At 32.1% G+C, this 21723-nt stretch overlaps 1 protein-coding gene across 5 annotated transcripts in view; it reads left to right on the top strand.

The window, feature by feature from the left end:
- dom (domino helicase) overlaps positions 1-21723 on the top strand; it is a 220359-nt gene that overhangs the window by 110639 nt on the left and 87997 nt on the right. For all 5 annotated transcript variants that reach the window (XM_085813136.1, XM_085813138.1, XM_085813137.1 and 2 more), the window contains 8 exons: positions 5567-5700; positions 8837-9144; positions 12883-13085; positions 13702-13871; positions 16064-16260; positions 20383-20497; positions 20601-20738; positions 20849-21019. In XM_085813136.1, the coding sequence (XP_085669262.1) occupies positions 5567-5700; positions 8837-9144; positions 12883-13085; positions 13702-13871; positions 16064-16260; positions 20383-20497; positions 20601-20738; positions 20849-21019 (1436 nt within the window). The remainder of the gene's footprint in view (positions 1-5566; positions 5701-8836; positions 9145-12882; positions 13086-13701; positions 13872-16063; positions 16261-20382; positions 20498-20600; positions 20739-20848; positions 21020-21723) is intronic.

The raw sequence follows: 21723 nt of genomic DNA, 5'->3' as shown, positions 1-21723 counted from the left end.
GTCATCATCATTTGGTGTTTCACACCTTACATTATGGGAATTCATAGATGGTCTCAGGCGTGTTCAAAAATCAATTGATCAATGTTATGAACAATTTGTACGTGGAGATGAACCACCGCACAAGCGGAATAGGTATCTGCGAGCTAATATGATAATTAAAGTAATAGTTGAAGATTTTGAAAATCGAGAAATAATGGAATACTTGAAAGGTGTGGCGCATAATTTTGCAATGGATTAGTATAATAACAGTTCTGTGATGTAATCTTATTTATCTGTAATTATATTTGTCTGCAATATAATATAACTACTTTGCAACCATATGTTTATTTACCATTTGTGTATTTTGCCTTTTTGATGCTGTTTTGTGAAATAAATACCGTAATTTCCGGAAGAAAGTCCGCATCAGCGTAAACGCCTCACTCGAGAAAAATGGCGGGGAAAAATTTAAATTACACAGAAATGCTACAATAGATTAAATTGCACGTGACATCATCGTGGGCCTTATGGCCATCGCGTGCAAAATCTTAACCTAAGTCCTGATATATGACATACCAGTTAAGAAAAATGCATGAAATGAAACCATAACTCAAAAATAAATTAAAGGTAAGAAATGTGGAAAATATATTTACCTTCACGTTTATAGTTATATTTACCCACTAAAGAAGTCCATATTTGTAATACTCAGACTATATTATAAAAAATGTAACAATAACGAAATATTAAATTTGGATGACAAAAGGAAATTTTAAATTTTACTTACAGCAAATTATACATCATATGAAGACATCAAAATCTGATTCTTCACTATCTGAATTAAAAAGATTTAGTAAATCCTGACCTAAGTCTTCCAGATCGTCACATTCATCCTCTTGGTTTACAGTCTCTTTATTTAAGGATATAATTTCAGCTACTTTGAACCCTGCTATTATTGACGATGTTTTTACCGATTTCCACGCAATTTGCAACTTCTTCATAAGATGCTCTACACATTTTGCCGCTTTTGGTATACATATGCAATCCTTCACTCATCCAACACTCCCACCGCTTTCGGACTTCAACTTTGAAGGATTTATTACCTGACAAATCTAACGGTTGTAAGATTTTTGTCAAACCACCAGGAATTATTGCTTTGGTCGCAGACAATTTTTGACATCTGGTTTTCACTGACTCAAGTAAATGAGCACGCATGGAATCCATTATCAATAACCCTTTTGGTTGGAAAAAAGATCCCATACGACACTGCCAAACTTTTTGTAGCCACTCATGCATGATTGTTTCGCACATCCAGCCGTTCTCGTTTGCACAAATAATTACGTCATTAGGAAAATCTCCCTTCGGAATAGTTTTTCGTTTAAAAATGATCATCGGCTTTAGCTTGTCACCGTTCGCGGCACAAGCTAACACACATGTAAATGACGTTCTTTCATGCCCCGTCATAAGCACAGATACAGTTTTTGAACCAGTTTCATCAACAGTTCTGTTTGCTTGAGAGTCGAAAGCTAACAGCGTTTCATCCATGTTTATTATCTGTGATCGAAGAAGTTTTTTTTTTTTTTTTTTTTTTTTTTGTCTATAATATGTCACATATTTTAGAAAAGATGACTTTTTATCCTGCCAGTCCATTGGTAATTGTTGCCCGACTGTTGTTCTAGTATGCACAGAAATATTTTTTCTTTTCATAAATCTGCTACACCTCCTTTGAAATCATTTATGTTCATTCGTTTTGCTATAAATTTTGCTTGTAAGCAAATTTTTACAGTCAAAGTTGCCATTTACTTTACTCGTTGCTCCTTTATCCAGTTTGCAAGGTCGTCCTCTAGATTCGGTCACTTTACAGTACCACTTCTTTTGGCTCGTTTTTGTTGTGGCATATTTTTAAGAAGTTCTTTTTCAGTTTTCCAACGTCGAATACATCTCTCGTTCACTTCAAACTCTCGAGCTGTTGCTCAATTTCCAATTTGTTCATCACGTGAAATTACATTAAGCTTAAAACCAGCAGTATAGCTTCTGTGCCGTTTAGGTGACATTTAAAAAAAATTTCTGCTCCCTTCTTACTTAAAAACTATCCAACAAGTACTTGTACCGAAACTGATGGGATCTGTATCTGGTAGAATGCTAAAAAAATAGATTCATGCTGAAGGGGAAATACGTCACAGTTCGTTATTGCGAGGCAGGTGGAGTCGTGTCTGCCTTTGAAAAAATTGCAGAAAGAGCAGGAGTGGGGAAAGGATGGGTCCTGGAAGATTCATCGAATGGCAGAGGAGAGAGACTATTCAAACTGATGGCAATGTTGATTTGAAAGGGGAAGAATGTTATTGTTCTGAGATCTCGTATAGGGTGAATAAGGCATGTAGGTCCATTCAAGGAAAAGAATGTAAACAAAATAGCGTTCGCAAAAAGCAACTGATTGGCCTTTTGTGTGGGAACAGCACCAGTCTATGCACAATGACAAGGCCATCCAAACTATGTACAATGACCATCATAGGAAATATTTTATTTTTAGTGCACCTAAATGCCACACCCGCTGAAAATTTAAGTTTTAAACACGTAAACACCGGAGTGTTTCTTCTGGAAATTACGGTAACTAAAAAAAAACCTCCCTCGTGTCCCGGGGCCTTGACGTTGGCAAGGGGGCATCTCACTAATCTGGAACATAAACAAAAATCTAGAACACCTTCACACATATACACACATACATTTATTTCAAATATGCATGCAAACAATCGCTGATTCAATAAATAAAAATCAGTCATATTACTTCATATGTATTCTAAAAATAAATAAAAATACGGGAAAAAAATATTGCGTTGAAACGACTTGCTTCGCTCTAAACAAGCAGCAGCGGTGACAACATTCAGTCTTTTGGTTATGAATCATGCTGATTATGATCTTACTTCTCATTTTAGCTTATGCTATTACATAATTAATCAACTACTGTTGATCGAAGTTTTCAGAATCCACTGTCGTATGCAGGTTCTATTTATATAACTGATTTAAAAAACAAGAACAGAATTCATTTACCTTTTCTGATGCATCGTTGAATCAGACATGATGTTTCAGCTGGTAATCTTCTTTGCAGAAAAACCACAATTATATTTCTTGACATCACATTTTATTTGCATAAAACATTCAAAAGGAAAAAATTAATATTTAAATACATTTTCTTGTACAGCCTCTCTCTTTCTCTCATGGCTGTATGAATCAATTTATCCGTCCATCACACGGATTCGAAAACGAACTATCTACTGGTTACAAAAAAAGAATTTAAAAAAAACAAACAAGGTTTTAATTTCTCTCGCAAGTTGAACCCCTGGCACCTTCTAATGCGGGAAAGACACTTTAGATGAACATTTAACACTATGCCGTTTGACATAAAATCTACCTTCTATTTACTAAACCTCTTGATTGACCAAGTATGTTACCAATATGAGACATAAAAAAAAAAAAAAAAAAAAAAAAAAAAAAAATCAACATAAAGCTAACTGTTAGTAAAACATAAATGTCACTTCTTTCAAATATGTTTAAGTATTATAAGTGTAGAATATGTAATGCTACTTGATAAATTGCTTAAAGTTTATTTTATTTTCAAACTTATTAATTATAATATTAGTTCATGTTTAGTAGTAATACATACTACTTAGGAATCTATTTTATTTTTAGGATGGTATTATAAATGTGAAATGCAGGCATAGATAATATTTTTAATTGAATTTATTCAGTTCGCATTTGCTCATAGGTCCTTAAATTTTTTCATTAATGGTCCTTAAAAGTACTTAATTTCCGTGTGCAGAAATGTGTTCGAACCCTGTTTCCATTATAGTAGAATCCAGTATTAATCATAAAACCTTTAGAAAACCTTTCCTTGTTTTCTCTGAACCAATATATTTAGTCTTTATTGCAATCAGATAAGTATATCCAAGCTTCATCAATTGTAACTATATATGTCCATTTCTGACTTGCCAAGTAATTTTCATATAGCAATCTGCACATCGTCTTAACATAGAGAAGCATGCTTCGGTGTTAGGTAATTAAAATCAGGTTTTTTTTTTTTTTTTTCTTGGATTGTTTTATTTAATTGAATTTTATAATTTTGTTCATATTTCTTACAGAGGTATTTAAAGATTTTGCAATAGCTCTTTGGGGGGGGGTGGATTTTCCTTTAAAACATGAGATGCAGCTTTAGATTTAATAAGAGCTGTACATACTTTTGTTGGGTATGCATTTTTTGCCTTTTTCCCAGTCAAATGTAAACTTTGAAGTTTCTTTTCTTTCATATTAGTTATGTCACTTATTTTACGAAATATTAAAACCATGCTTTTCACGTCTTTTTTTAATAATTGAATAAGAGTATTGGTCATCACACAGCGTACAAATATAGTCCTCGTTTATTTTTCAGCGACATTTAAAAGAAAAGAATATTTATAATGTGTTAGACGGTAATTAAACCTTATTCCAATTTGATGCCAGTCATTTCGTATTTTAAAATTAATATTTATGTGGGTGGGGAGTTGAAGATGAAGTAAATAACAATTCCGCATGTCTTCCACACCACAAAACATTTAATGAAATATAAAAGAAAGTGACAGGATTTGAATAGAATAACTCACTCTTTTTATATACAAATACAGTTGTGCATCACTTTTAGTATTTAAATAGCTGCTCGGCGCCTACTTGCGCTCACTATAATTGTAAAGTTCTTTTGTTACCACTTTCGCATGGAATCAACATCTGTCTATATGTCATCCTTCTCATTTATCTCACTCTCGCTACAGGCGCATTAGGTGATGCTCTCTGGTGGCTGTGTAGAACTAACTGATATTGCATTTAAATTCATGGAAAAAATCAAAATCGTTTCAAAAATGTGTAAACTTTCTGAGTATGCTTTATAATGTTTCAAATCGTGTGAATCTGTTATTTGTTACTCTTTCAGGCCTCCCCCCTCAAAAAGAGGTTTCTAAAATTTTTAAATATTTCAGCTATTTGAGCTTTCATTTTGTTGAATATTATATTGTCATATATTAGTATTCTCAGTTTTAGTATAAAATAATTGAAACTAAGTTTATATTTTTGTATGCTCTGTTTATGAAATTAAAAATTTTACTTGTAAGAAATGAGAATGCCGTTAATTATATTATAAATTTAGAAAATGACATCTGAGAAATACCTATTAAAATTCCATCATACTGTCAATATCAAAGAATTATTTTTTCATATTGCTTGTTCATCAGTAATTAAGCTAATGTAAGAGAAGAACAGAAATTAATAAAATTTAATTTGAGTGTGTTGTTGTCTGGTCAGAAAAACAAATGTACCGACTTCAACCCCATCCAATCCATTTGTTTATAACATTCATTCAGTCTCATCAGCTCGACCCCCCCATATTTTATTTCTTTGGTTTTTCGATATTTTTACTTTGCTGGTGGTTCTTAATTTTCTAGTGTAAGAATTATTGTAATTATATAAGCTAATCTATCTGATATTTGTATTTTTTGAGAACTCATTCATATTGCTATACATGAACTTTAATGTTATTTTAAGGTGTATGTCTTTGATTTTTATTTCATAGCTGCAGATGTTCCAAGTCAAAATCATTTACAAGCTACAAAGACTCCTGTTGTTCATTCTTTGTCAAAACCTGCACCAAAATTAGAAACATCAAGTAATAATGCTGCTGAGAAAAAAAATTCTTTGTTTTATTTGGTGAGTTAAGAGAAACACGTGCATATTTCAGCATTTGTTTAAAAAAATGTGAAGACTTTTGGTTACTCTAGATTTGTGTATGTAGTTGAATATAAGTGGTATTTCTTCATTAGAATCTTTTAAGTAGTTTCTTTTCAGATTATTTTGGAATATGCTTGAAATTTCTTTCATGCTATTAGGGTAATTTTTAACAAATATGTAATAAGGACTACTGAGTATAGTTGTTTAAGTTCTTTCTGTATTTTGATAGTTTGTTTTATGAAAGACTGAATGTGGGGGGAATAGACATGATCTTATTTATTTTTTATATTTACTATTTATTTATAATTGAATTTTCTATTGTGGTGTGGCATTAAAGGAAGTGTTTCTTAAAGTTGGCAGTGATTCTCTTTGGGGATGTTAAAAGTATCCAGGAATGTATTCATTATTAGAGATGCTTTAAGTTTCAAGTAAAATAAATATTGGGAAAGATTTCTATTTAACACATTGACTGCCAACTATGAGATGACTTGTAGATTGTGTTCTTTTGTAGGATGCCAACTATCAGTTATCTTGTACTGTGTTTACTTGCCAATTTTTGTCCAGCTACGATTAAACTCGGAATTTATCAGTGTTAATATCGATAGATGGATTCTGGAAAAAGAACAGAAAATTTGAGGATCTTTAGATGCTGATGACCTTTGAATTAGCTGCGGAGGGGCAAACATGAGACTTGTAGAGAGGCAATTACGGACCCTGGACCAAACTACCAGTGTTCAGCAGCTTTTACCGCTCGGCCGCTTTTTTGGTTTGTGGAATGAAATACTTGCTTTCCTTGAAAATATTGGGCATGAGTAACAAGAAAAATTGGAAGAAATTAAGTTTTTAAATAATCATGCTTTTCTGAGAGATTTAACATTCCATCTAAATACTTTAAACTTAAACTACAAGGCAGAAAACAAAATATATCCCAGCTTTATGGACAAATTGAAGACTTTTGAAAAAAAATAATGCAAGTTACACTGAAGGCAAATAATACGGCACACTTCCCATTTTGCCAGCAGCTGAAAGAAGAAAATGACACAAATTTTAGTATGTTTCATGAAATAATTACCGATGTCAAGAAAGAGTTCCAGAATTTGGACTCCCATAAAACAAAACTTTCATTGTTAAACAACACCATGGAGATTGAAGTAAGTGAAGTGCCTTGCTACCTTCAAATGGAAATTTGTGATCTTCAAGTTGATCCATTCTACCTTACTAAAAAGTGTAATGTCACTCACCATTTCTGGAAACTGATTTCTAAAGAACGTTTTTCCAAACTGCATAAATTCACTTTGCAAATTTTATCGCTGTTTGGCTGTACACATGTGTGTGAAAGTGCTTCACTGGACTCGAGCCTAAGACTTTGCCTTACTGAAATTACAGTGGACATTGATAAACTCGTATCAAAAAAGCAGTGCCAATGATTACATTGATTTCTAAACTCTAAAATAAAGTGATATATTAAACTAGTGATTCATATGTAATTCATTTTCTTTCTTTAATGTATCTGGCCCTCACTCTCTATACTAACATTTGATTGGCCTTCGAGTAACTAAAGGTTGAACCACACTGCTCTAGACTATACTATGGTTCAGTTGTTTGTGGATATGCTCGGTCTTCAGTTTTGTTAAAATGATCCTGTTCATCATCAAGCTCTGGGGATTTGTTCTGGAACTTTCAGGACGTCTCCTCTCCAGAGTTTTTATGTTGACTGTAATGACCCATCACTGAATATGAGGCATGAGGAATTATCTCTTTGGCAGTATTTTAATATATTGTCTCAACCTAACCATCCCAATAAGCTATGTTTGCTTGATAACGTCTGTGACATTTTATTTGAAGCACGACGATCCTTTGTGCCTTCTTTTTCTTTAAGAGTTCATTCTCTGATTGAGGATCTCTCCCTGTCTGGTATCTCCCCCAAGCAGTACCGCATTTTGAAATCCCACCTTGGGAAAATACAGAAATCCATCTTGATGTTTCCACCGTCCCGTTAAAACAAACATTAATGACTACAGGCAACTTTTTGCTGAGCACAGGCATAAATATAGCAGTTATGTTCCCATATATACAGATGGATCCAAGTCAACTGGTCATGTTGTGATGGGACTTGTAATTGGAGACCACGTGAAGGGCAGAAGTTTACACCACCCTTCCTTAGTCTTAACATAAGTTAATATAACTCGTACAGTGCGTTGAAAACTTAAGCACTTACAGTCCTGTAGTCGTAGATATTCTCAAGTTAACTTTAAACTTACAAAAGCATGGTTACGATGTTCTGTACTGCTGGGTTCCCAACCACCTTGTTATCAGGGAAGACGTCACAGCCAAATCTGCTGTTGATTTGTGCAGCCAGCATTTTCCTGTGACGAATATTAAGAAGGTTATCGATAAAAATCCTAGAAAAGTGGCGGCTATTGTGGGGTGCTCAGGTCCTCAATAAACTTCAAAGCGTGAAACTTGTCGTTGAGCATTAGGACTCCATACGAAACCAAAGGAAGGAAGTAATTTTAAACTATCTTCATGTTGATCACTCTTGTGTCACACATAGCTACCTTTTGAATGCCAAGAGTGAACTTGTTTGTTCTTACTGTGGGAGTGTTCTGACAGTGCATCACTTTTTAATTGACTGCTTGTATTTTAATACACTTCGTTTAAAGTATTTTAATGACTCTTACTTGCCTCTTGACCTAGTTATTGGGAAAGAGGTGAATGCTTATTTATTTGAGTACTTTTAAAAAACTGGCTTTTATCATCTAATTTGATTATATCTTTGTATTTTAATGTGTCATGTTTTAAGATTTTATACCTGCTTCACATTTCATATTTTTATATAAATCGTGAGTAACATCATTTCAATATTCATTATTTTATTACTTCTGTTGTTTTAAATGTGTAATTGTACTTAATTTTAATTGTTTGTGTATTATCAACATGTGTCTGGCGCTTATAACCTCTCTAAGTTGTGCGCCATAAAGCCCACCAATCCAATCTCCCCCCAAAAAATCTGTTTGAAATATTGCCTTATTAATTATTTAGTTTTTATGCCTTTTAGTTTAATGTTTTGTATAATTTATTTTGGGATTTTTATGTAGTTAGTTTTCCTTTGTAGGAGTCTTTGGCCTTAGCAAAAGAAGAAGCAAGGAAGGAAAATCTCAGATCTCTTGCAAGAATAAATAACCGAAGGTGCAGTGCTTGTCCTATATATGGTGGAGATTTAGTAGAAGCTGTTACTGTGATAAATACTCTTAAGCATGCTAATCAAGGATCACCATGGTATGGTAAAGGTTATATAAATTGCTTGAATGCTATATCATCGGAAAGAGATCCAAGCCTTTATTGGTATCACACAAAAACTTTATCAGATATGATAAAGACACCTGAAGATCGTATTATAGAACTTACTGATATTATCAATAGGTAAAATATTTTTTGATAATTTAAATAGCTTACTAATTTTATGTATACAATAATCTCAGAGAGCTCTGCTGAGTTAAAAATATGTTTGTAAGAATTATATATATATATGTAGATCAACAAGAACCGCCATGTTAATATTTTGTTGCATGTTAGGAAATCTTGTTCTCTTCATTCAAGTCACTGCATCCAGAACATGATAATACAGTTCTGTTATCTTCATTCTTGTCTTGGTTATCCTTTCATCTGTTCTTCACCTTTGCTCATTCATTATATATAATTTGAAAATCCTTAGTGCAGAAATTATTTTAGCAATACACAAAGTATTTTGCTATTTCATTTAGGAAAAGATTCTCCTTTATAATATTATGGATTAATTGTTATTCTGCTTTTTGTCTTTGGATGTGTTCAGGTTCTCCTTATTTTGGTAAATGACCTCTTTTTCTGTATATATTGCATTTTGAAGTTTCGAGGTGGATTTATAACTCCATTGCAGTTGCTAGTATCTTACTCCAAATTATGCTACATCATTTAAATAAAACTGAGCCTTCTGAATTTGTTGAAAAAACAAATACTGCATTTTTACTTTTGTGAATGAAAAGGCATACTTTTAAGTGCCCTTATTTTTCTTTTAATGTTGACCCTTTTATTGCATCATGTCCACTTTAGCAGACAAAAGTTTTAATTTGTTTATTCTTCTGTAAATACCTTAACAGATTCCATTCCTGTCTTTATTCATTCTATATTATTAGAACTTTCAACTGTCGGTCATAGATGGCTGTATAACATCACTAAGTAAAGCATTGCTATTTGAAAAATGGCTGCTACTTCTGCTTCCAAGCTAGTACAATTTCTCGTAGTAAACTTTATATAATATTGCTTACATTTTCTTATACTGCCATTTTTTATTCGTAATTAGTAATTTTAGACATTTTATTTTAAATGTCAGTTTGAGAAAATTGTGGAGTGGATAGATAAAGTTCTACCGAAAAGAGTGAATTGAAATCCAAATGTACTGCTTATTAAGCCAAAACACCACTGGAAATGTTTATGCTTGAAATTTCTAGAACATTTCACATTTGAATCCATTAGGTACAGGTTGCAAAATTGTAGCAAAAGGAATTCAATCACGATCAATGAAATGAATGTGTTTTGGGGGAACTGTATGTACATGTCAGTTATAGATTTACCGTTTAGAAGATGGTAATGATCACTGCAAACAAGGCAGGAAATGATCTCAAATGCAATGATCGTAAATCATTATGAAGGGATTTGTATATGCATGCTGTCTACTGTAGTGAAGAAACTATAGCAATTATTTAAAACGAAATTTGAATAAAATTATTTTTTTCTAAATTTTTACTAAGTTTATTTTAAGTAGGAAAATTACAAACATTTTCGTTTAATTTCTCTAGATTATTTGTATGCAACAAAGGGTTAATTGTTTTGGACTATTTTAATTTCATGTATTTATTTTATATAAAGAAATTAGGTCACTGGAAAATTGTGGTTTTAAGCATAAGTTCTGTACTTAAATTGCATGCATAATGATTCTTCTGATTAAGAATTTAAAAAGGAGGGAAAGAATAATTTCTATTAGATGTAGTTGATAAGTTTTTTTAGTGGAACTCTTTAAATGACTGCTCAAAATTAAAGGCAGGGTTTAAAACCATGTAAGCTATATCTATCTGACTCATTCCTTCCTAGTTGTGTTGCATCAATCCTCTTTTAAGGCCCGTCCACATGAGTAAGCTTGCTACATAAGACTTTTTTGACGCTGCCATAAATTCGCGTGATGCAAAAGACGTAAAACTGAATTTGCTCCTGTTCAGCTTTTACGTCCGTAACGTGAACGAACAGCCAATAGCCGACCGAGTTCTTATCACGTGTCATAATCAGAAAACCTTCTTGCTTACCCGTTTTAATATGGCGTCAGAACCACACAGGGATGAGTTTTTGCTTAAATATCATAACTGTATACAGCAATAAAATAATCAGCATTGTTCACGCCATGTTCAGATTTGTCAAACCATATATAATGGTATAAATTTCAAATTCTCATTAAAGAGGAAAACTATATTTATAAAGCATTTGTCAAACCATATATAATGGTATAAATTTCAAATTCTCATTAAAGAGGAAAACTATATTCATAAAGCAATGATCCGACCAGTATATCCATATGCTTCACCTGTTTATAACACCATAAGTAATAAATAAATTACAGTTTCTACGAAATCAAAGTTTCTGCCTTACAAAATTCTCCTTAATTATTATAAATATTGGCTATATCATGTGTAATAAAAAGCTCTATAAATATCCTAATATTAAATACACCAAAAACTAACTTCAGCAATATAACAACTTCTAAAATAAAGTAGCTGACTGTGAAAGAGTATTCAATAAAATACAATTACGAAATTTTGGAGGAAAGTTACAACTTGTGTCATACAGCAATCATTTATTGAAGTTTAATTAAATTACCTTTGCAGCGACTTCTACTTGTTACATTATTTATTACAAGAACTATTATCATAGATAGCTGAGTGGTCAGCGCGCTGCTTTGGTGGCGGAGGAATGGAAAGGTGGCAAGTTCGAACCTCACCCGTAGACGGTGTAATTCAGTTAGCTTTTCTCATTTTGAAACGTGTTTTTTATATTTAATCATGAATCATTATATTCTTATTTTACCTATTATTTTTGTTTTCGTTTCTTATTTTATTCATTATTATTATTATTTTTAATTTAGTTTAAAAATGTTCATTGCAAATAGAAATCCGTATGTAATAATATATCTGCATCTCTTTATCATATATCATCTATAAATTATCTCTTTATTTTTACTTTATTGCATATTTTATCATGCACATAATTTCTCATAAACTGTCCAAAGTTTGAACCTCATTCTAAATTCAAAAATAAATAAAAAGAAAAAAGACCAAGGGAGGAGGAGTAGGTCCACAAAGAAAAATTTAAAAAATTTTAATATGTGAAAAAGCTGTATTAACATCAAGTGTCGTCCACTACAAATTTAAAAAATTGTATTTGAACTTGAGTGGATGAAAAAAAGTATTTTATTAGCGACTGAAAATTTGAACAAGATATACGGAGAGTGTGAGCTAATAGTAGGAATTTAATAATTCCGGATATTCATTTTGCAAACGAGGCAGTAAAGAAAAAAAAAATCTTTTTGAACAGGTTGCTGTAAATAAATCTTTCGGAACCATTCTCGTCATTTTTTTGCAGTTTTGCCTCTGCTTAATGAAGTAAAGTTTCAGCTATCAAAAAATCATCTGATTCACGCAACTTGCCGCAAACATATAAAAGCACAGCGAAGTAACAAGATACAGCTCCGTTGACGCTGTATTAAAGCGCCACGTGATTTTTGCACAAAATAATTCTATTGGTTAAACGCACTCTTCGCCAGCGTACTCGTTTGGACACTTTTTTGCTGATAACGTAAAAGTGTGTTCGTCAGCTACGTTTTGAACGTAGTCGTGTGGACGGGCCTTTAGTGGAGCACCCTGGACACTGTTCTTAATGACAAGGTAAACAGTCTCAACAGATGTTTTCAATCAAGCATTTGGCAGTTGTATTAAAAAAGGCTTATGTAAATTTATTCCATATAACTTGAATTTATTTCGCCAAGCATTTGTGAAGTGATTAACTTAATTACTGCTTCTATAAGATTTAATGTTTTATTTCTGTTGCAGTTAATATTATGATATGGTTTAATCACAGGTTTGTTTTCGTTGTTCCTGCTGTAACAGCACCCTCTGTGCAGTTACATGTATCTCATCCTCCACCCTCAAGATTAAATACTGAGCAGAGGAATGCAGAAATGTTAACTGATTATCTTTCTCCAGCTTGTGCCTTTCTTCATCCAATCGTTAGTAATATGAAAACCCAGTTTCCTGAGTTACGCCTTATTGAGTATGATTGTGGTAAGTATACATGTTTAATTTTTGGTATTTTGAGCATATTTATTGGGAATTTTGTTTTCAGAATAATTTGAATGTCCCCATCCCATTGCTCTTTATAATATTATGATTACCTTTATCAGTTTTATTTTTATGTTTCAATAATGTTTAAATTGTCATAATTTTGCATAAGAAGACAATTAGAGAGACTTTTTAGTTGTAAAGCACCTGGTGGCGCAGTGTCACCACAGGTCCAGGGTTTGATCCTTGGGCTGGAAGGCCTTTCATCCCTTGGGTTGATAAAATTAGTACCAAGTTCACTTGGGCACTAAATACTAGGGGTTCTGTGGCAAGCTCACCACTTGTTCAGGGTATATGCTTACGTATCCCGGGGCCCATGGTCAAGAAAGCAGTTGCACCACTGAGTTTAGTTTATTTAATTGAAATGGTTTTTTTATATCTTTTTGGAAGTTTTTTATTTCATATTGTATCAATTTAGAAAATTATTTTCCAACTTGGTTTCTATTAATACATGTACATTAAGTTGAGAAGTAAAATCTTTACTGTTCTATAGATTTGTTGGATTGATGATTTTTTTAGTAAAAAGTATTATTTTTAGAGCATAATTTTTGTTCTGCAGGAAAACTACAAAGACTTGCTCATCTTCTTTGGGAATTGAAAATTAATCATCACAGAGTATTAATATTTACACAAATGACACGTATGTTGGATATTCTTGAACAGTTCCTTAACTATCATGGTCATACATACTTACGATTGGATGGCAATACAAAAGTGGAGCAGAGGCAGGTTAGTATATTTCATGCATTATTTATCACTGCAAAAATTATGTGAAATAAATACGGGTGTCTGGAAAAAACTGCAGTATAGTGAATGTCTTGCTGTGTTACTTACATTTAATATTATTGCTATATGATAGATGAAAGGTTTAAAACTTTTTGCATACGCTATAATGTGTATTGCTAAATTTTAAGAGGATTCATATATTGCTCTGCAAGTAGTACTGCATTTCAAAATGTAGTTTCCTGACATACAAAAAGAAAATCTTCATAGAAGTTATAGCTCTGTTTAGCATAATTTTTCTAATAACAACTTATTTTTAATATATTAACTTTCAGCTGTACACTTTTTTTTTTTTTTTTTTGAAGCCATATCAAATTATGCAGAAAAATATAATTTTCAGTTACTTGAGAATATGTAATAAAAGCTTTTACTATGTTTTTAAGTAATAAGATTAGCTCTGGCACATCATGCAGGAGGCGTGGTGAGTAGGAAAACTTGTGCTGGGGAGCACACATCACGACCAACCGTAGCGGGAATGAGCAAATTATAAATGCACTGAATTTGTGTGCCGGTGACATATTAAAGAAAAAAGATCATCATTCGATCAAGCAATGTATGCCATCAAATTTTCTATGCAACTCCAGAAAATCTGAGATGGACAATTTTAACATGTTGCATGCAGACTTCAAGAAACCTCCGAACAACATGGGAATTTGGCATATGACCTTCAAAGAGGGAGAGAGAACTTACAGGATGAAAAGAGGAGCAGCCATCCACCACCAAGACAGACAAAAATGTGGGTCGTGCACAGTATTTTCAACAATTATACATGTGTGAGTTTATGGTGTGTTATGGTTGCAGGAATGACAATGAATGCAGCATTTTACATCCGAGCACTGACAAAACTTCGAAAATCCAACTTTCATATCCATCCTCAGATCACCAACACCTGGATCATCCACCATGACAAGTGCATTGATAGTGAGGCAGTTTCTGACCAAGAATTAAGTGCCATACAACCTTGACTTACCCTCCCCCCATTACTTCTCTTTGTTTTCGTGGTGAAAAGAGACATAAAAGGACACATTTTCAATCTTTGACGCTGTTCAAGAGCCTGCTTTTAACAACCTCTGCAGCAGGAATTCATGAAGCATTGCATGGCATTGCAAAAGACATGTTTCAAGGATTATTAAATGAATTTGCTAATACAGATCTCTTCAACTTTCAAGGCAATCCCCAGAGAGCAATCAAGCAGGCTCGAGAATGTAACATTAAAGAGATGAATTATTATTTGGCATTTGATTAGTTCAGTTTAGTTCAGTTTAGTCAGTCACATTATCCAAGGGTAAAAGTAAGAAGTAATGATAAGTTAAACTTATATAAAGTAATTCATAACTTGTATTGATTTAAAAATACAGCAAATAACTTGCATAAAGTGTCAAAATAATAACATCTAGCAAACATCAACCTCCAATTTCTCGGTGTGCAGCTACTGTAGTGATAAAGTTCATGGTGTTCCTTTCACACATCTGTATTGTTTTTACTAATGACTCATTGAATGTTTGTTTTTAGTTCATGAACAGTTTGCAGTTTGAGATGATATAATTCCATAAAATGAAATTGTAAGAGGTGGAGTCGTGACATCTCAGGCCATTCTTGTTATCCTGCACCCAAATAATTTTCTATAAAACAAGTCTCTTGTGAGATGTGTAAGTAGTTCTATTCTGCTGGTGCTACATATTCATGCTATCCATTATCCATTTTATACAGAGCAGGTCGCAAAGGTGTGTGATACCTGTTTATGTAATGGGTTTACATGATTTTGTCATGTTATGATAATGACATGGCACTTAAATAAAAAAGCAAAAACTGCTGAATTAATCGTAGTTGCCGAGTGCATGTTAGTAGCTTATAAAAATGATGAGAACAGTGCTAACAATCTTTAAATGTCTCAGAATTCAGTCTGCACACTTTATGAAGCATCCTGTGTAAAACAAACTGTCATTTTCTGGGAGGATAAATAAGCTTTTGTTATTTTTTAAAATCTCATACTTTATACTTTATGGGTTTCTCACTTGTTATACTGTCTTAGAATGCCCTTGAGATTAGAAGATAATGCCTAATTTCATTAATTCTTTGAACATATAATCTTTTGGTGCGTGAATGATTAAGAGAATTTTTATTTTTATTTCTTATAGGCCCTAATGGAGAGATTCAATGCAGATAAGCGTATTTTTTGCTTCATTTTATCAACAAGATCTGGTGGTATTGGCGTAAACCTTACAGGAGCAGACACTGTAATTTTCTATGACAGTGACTGGAATCCTACTATGGATGCTCAAGCACAGGATCGATGTCATAGAATTGGTCAAACAAGAGATGTTCATATTTATAGGTAAATTTCATGCAGATGGTCAGAATTTAATTTTTTCTAAAATTAAGGTATTAATTTGAAGCAATGTGTTATTAATTGTTTTTAAAATATAAAAGATAGCATTGTCCCATTAATAAACATACTGTCCAATATTTCTCTCCCCATGATCATTAGAAATTTAAGAGATTGTGTATGCAGTTTTATTTAGGTAAATTTTTTGTAATATCATTATTAGCCCAAAGGCTATTAGTCTCAGAATGACATTTCTCGTCATTTCACTTTCTGCATTGATTTCCTTTTCGAATTGGTTCTACCAAATATTATTGCCATGCATTATATGTAAAGAAACTAAATAATGAAAAATGTGCATGAATGTTTCTCCCGTTGTGAAAAAACCGAGTACCTAGGGCCACCAAATTTTGAAGAATGTTGACTTCCAATCGAACACAAGCACTTGGAAGTCTGAATTTTGAACTCTTAATATATTTTTCAAATTTTGTAAAACTTTAATGTGTATTTCATTAACAAACTCAATGATTTCAACGTGAGCAATGGCAACACTGTATGGAATAAAACATTTTTTTTATTTCCAGCACGCGAGACTGTGTATTAGAAATTCTAAAGATATGATCTTTTTAAATATTTTGTGATATTGCTGTTGAATTCGATTTTATGTGGTTTAAGTGCAAAGAGCATGATATTTAATAAATAAAGGTAACACCGCAAAACATTGAAAAAAGCCCTTTTGGGCGTAATATAAAATCTGAAAGTTTTCAGATTATTTTGTGTTTTGCTATTTTAACCCATAAAATGTTTGTGATTCATCATATATGTTTGATAAAGAATAGTGATATGTGTGAATTGGATTTTGTGATAAATTTGGTAAAAGTGATGCTGAAATTTACAGAATGTTCAAGCTACCATTGAAAATACTTTTGATGAGATTGTAATAACAAGAAGTTTCGTTCTTTCAAAAAGGGCTGTATATTAGTTAAGATTATAATGATTCTGACTGTCTCTTGTCAAATGCAGAGAAAATAACAGAAATGTGTGACATCATCCTAAAGGACTGTAGACAGAAGTTTCATGATATGTGCAGATTGCCAAACATCATATGCCTTTGAATTTTATTTAATGAAATAATTATAAAAAAGTTGCTGACAAGTATGTTCTGCAGATGTGTGTATATTTTTTTGGGAAACAATAATATGAAAATTGTCTTTATATTTAGCTCTCCCAGTCACTCATTTAGGTTCCTTAAAATTGAGAATTTTAAAACGAAAAAATTTAACCTCAGAAATAAGAACCAAGAATTACTTTTGCTATAATGATTGCGTAGCTGCTGACTCACCCAGTTTTTTTTTTTTTTTTTTTTTTTTTTTTTTTATATCTCCTGATTTTTAATTTTTAATAATTTTTAGCATTTATTAAAGAAAGCCTTTTTTTTAGCAATAAATGAAATTTATTGAATTAGTAAAACTGTAGATTGTGGAAATTTAAGTCCTAGCGATCTTCAGCATAATTATTTTGCTTATAAAATTGTATTTGATTTGAATTTTTATTTGGAGATTTAATAAATGAATATTTGTGTTTAATTTTGCTTTATTGCTAGTTAACTGTTTTTATATCTGGTAAATTATTTTAAGTTAATCCGCATAGTAGTATGTACATTCTTGTTAATGTTATTTTCGTCATATTCTTTAATAAATTCAAGTCACTTAATACACAAAGTCACTTTAATAACTTCGTTAAGTACTTTAATAAATTAGGCTTTCCTTCCTTACTCAGGATTGCCAAGTGTAAGAAAATCACAAAAGGAAATTAATAATAATTTTTTAAAAAAAACCTGAAATTTTTCAGATTTTATATTATGCCCAAATGAGCTTTTTTTCTAACGTTTTGTGTGTTTACCTTTATTTATTAAATATGTTCTTTGCAGTTGAACTATAAATTCAATAGCAATATCACAAAATGTTATTTATATAAATTTAGAATTTGTGATACACAGTCTTGCACGCTGGAGATTACAGTGTTGCCATTGCTCGCTTTGAAATTTTTGAGTTTGTTAATGAAAAATTTGTTAAAGTGTTACACAATGAGAAATCAATTATAGAACAAATTCCAAACTAGGGATTCCGGATGCCCATATTTTGTGGAAACGTACATTATTTCAAAATTTGATGGCTCTAGTTACCGTTGTTTTATTACAATACAAGAAACATACATATGTTTATGCAGGTTCTTCATTATTTAATTTCCTTAACACAATATTTGTGTTATATTTAAAGGAATTAAATGTAACACAAATATTATAATATAAAATGATAATATTTTTTTATATATTATAATACAGTCCCGGACCCATTTTGATGTTTAATAACTCATAAAATAATTAAGATATAAACAAACTTATGGCATTTATTGATGGAATAACTTGTATATTTTCCTTTTCAGGTTTGAATATCTTTACTTTTGTAAATATCGTCTGCGTGTGTGGTTAATTTCGGATAATTTCATTTTCCAGTCTAAATATCTGTACTTTTCTAAATATTGTCTGCTTATTAATTGCATTTTTCTCTCTTTTGTTTTTGGCAACTATTGCAATGTTATGTTTACTTTTGATGTGTAAACAACGTTTACAGGAGAAGAGTGTCGAACATTGATGACCTAAAAGCCAGAATTACAACCGCAATAGCCTCTATGGATGCCGACATGCTTGGCGGTACCTGGCATGAAATTGAATATCGACGTGATATTCTCCGTGCAACGAAGGGGGCACTCATGGAATTTCATTGACAAGGGTCATGAAACTTTTTGAGTCTATCTAACCATTTATGTTATTAATTTTAATCTATCTTTATTATTTTAAGAGTTAACTGGGTCCGGGTCTTTATAAACACCTTGTATTTTATATATTATAATATTTGCTTAAATAAGATAATATTTGGTTGCAACAATTTGAAAAGTGAAATGTACATTTATCTTTATGGACTTATTCTGCTAATGAATAATTTTATTCTCTCCTAAGTAAATACCAAAAAATAGTGCTACAAGGCTGTGGTGCGTAGGTGTAAGTAATGCCATAACATATACACCCTGCATCGAAAGAAGGTACTTAATTCTTACCTCCAGTGAAAATTTGGGCACAAAGAGTTTATCAGCTGGACCCGATTAGACACTAAGGTTTTTAATCTTTCAGGGGACTTCTTGATCCAGGCTAATGCAATCATTAAATCACTGCATGGATAAATGTGGTTGAATTTGATTTGAAGAATTACAAGCACCTTTGCCACAAGTTGGTCAATAGCAGTGTAGCTGACAGTTCCGGTCATGGAATGGTTAGAGCTTTAATTGGGCAAACTCTTGATTAGCTGCACAGTAGACTTGTTTCTGTAGCTCCATTTCTGGCAGACGATTTAAATCACCGCACCGAACGCTTTTTCGGATGCATGGCAGAATCCATGAAGATTAATAATGATGGCTTCACGTATAAGAATGGATCCAGGAAATTTGTAATTTATTGATTTCTGGTAGCTCCCTTAGAAATTTAACTAGACCTTCAGCTCCTTAGATGGAATGGTATCATTCCAATTGAGTTTATTCTTGAAAATTTTCTATGCAAATTGTCAAAATGAAATGCCTTTTGGCTTTAATGCCCTTTGGGCTAATAAAGTTAAGAATAGCTAATTAAATGCTGATATATTTTGCATCAAGATCATATTATAAATATTTGAAGAACTTGAATCATGCGTAGTAGTAATCATCAAGTAGATTTAAGTCGGTTTGGAATTATTTTTAAATGGTGCAGCCACACTGTACAAAAATCTCCTGAAAACTCATGGTTTGTCATATGTCAAGATTGGCAGATATGCCATTAATAGTTGAACTCAGTAATTGTTGATATCTACATCAGTTCTTTCTAACTTGGAGATCAATGTTCATGTCACGGTGAAGATCCAGTCAGGGGCAGTGAAGGGTAATAAGCTTATGCTAAAATTTCAAACTGTTTTCAATATAAATTTTTTGCTTTATGTTAAAATTTATTGTGTTTGCTTACTTTATGTGTTTTGCTGAAATTAGTTGCATTCTGCTGTCTAGTTTGATTGTTTCATAGAAGTTTATTTAAAATTATTTATTTTTCAGGTTAATAAGTGAAAGAACAATAGAAGAAAATATTTTGAAGAAAGCAAATCAAAAACGAATTCTTGGAGATCTTGCTATTGAAGGGGGCAATTTCACAACTGCTTTCTTCAAAAAGGTATTTCTAGAAAAGAAAAAATATATACTATGTTTTCTCTCCCCCCCCTCTATATTTAATATTTTATGTGGGAACAACATCTTATATTGGTTTTGTTGTTTAGAATACTATTCACGAACTCTTTGGAATTGATCTTCGAGAAGAATTTTCTAAATTCTCTGCTGAGGATCCTAAAATCGAAGAAATGCCTGATACTGCTCCAGAAAATGCTGAATTATTTTCACAGTCCCAGCTGGAACAAGTAATTATTTTCCACCTTTCCATATGAATAGATTAAATTTGTACTTTTGTGCTTATGTTTTAACGGCTCATTTAGTTTTAGGAGTTTGTACTAAGCTGTTATTTTTCCAGGCTTTGGGAATGGCTGAAGAAGAATCAGATTTGCAAGCTGCAAAAACTGCTCAAGCAGAAGCTGTGGCAGAGCTTGCAGAATTTGATGAATCTATACCTTTAGATACTGATAGCCGCGATAATGAAGAAAAGTCTCCTGCTGAAGAGGAACTTGAAAAATTAATGGAACAGGTATGTCATTCATTATTTTTGATAAGTGTTGTGTCTGATTCGATTTTAATTAATACTGCAGGTGTAACTTTACCTGATAGGATTGTTTATGGTATCAGCATAAGGTTACCTTCTTCCCCCCCAACCCATTATAACGTTTTTACAGTGGTTTAACTAATTTTTAAATGTTGTTAAAATTTGCCTGATTTTAATAAACTTTTATGTGTGTTTCCACGTGAGTGTGCATACTTGTGAGCTGTGATACCAAAGATATAGTCTTGATGAGGTAGAAAAGCAGCAGTTTTCCAAATATGTTTTACAGATTTGGGCAATAGTTAACTCATTAAAGGCCTCCTTTCCTTATTAGGATCAATTTTTTTTTTTTTTTTTTTTTTTTTTTTTTTGGCTTTAAAAGGTATACAACAGTATAATATTTAAAATAATAATAAAGTTAATTATACTACAATCAATTATGTAACATCATTAAAATCATGTTCTAACCGATTTGAAAGCCTGAATTGTGTTATTGACTTTTGAAACAAATTTGCTAGTTTGAAGTTGCAAATTGCATAAAATACTTCAGTGTTGGGAGCTGTGGGAATTTTTTTAGGGGGGGGATATTTGATGATTAAGAATATTTTCAAATTCTGCCTTCCATGTAAAAATTGAACCCCCCCCCCTCTCTTTCATTAAGGAAATGGTAAGAAAAAATATTATAAAGCAAT

The sequence above is a fragment of the Stegodyphus dumicola genome, chromosome 3, assembly GCF_044657685.1.
Source record: "Stegodyphus dumicola isolate Sdum_Otavi_A_Nest chromosome 3, ASM4465768v1".
In the NCBI taxonomy this organism is placed as follows: domain Eukaryota; kingdom Metazoa; phylum Arthropoda; class Arachnida; order Araneae; family Eresidae; genus Stegodyphus; species Stegodyphus dumicola.
Note: the sequence above shows the minus strand (reverse complement) of the source record. Positions and strands in the feature narration are given on the sequence as shown.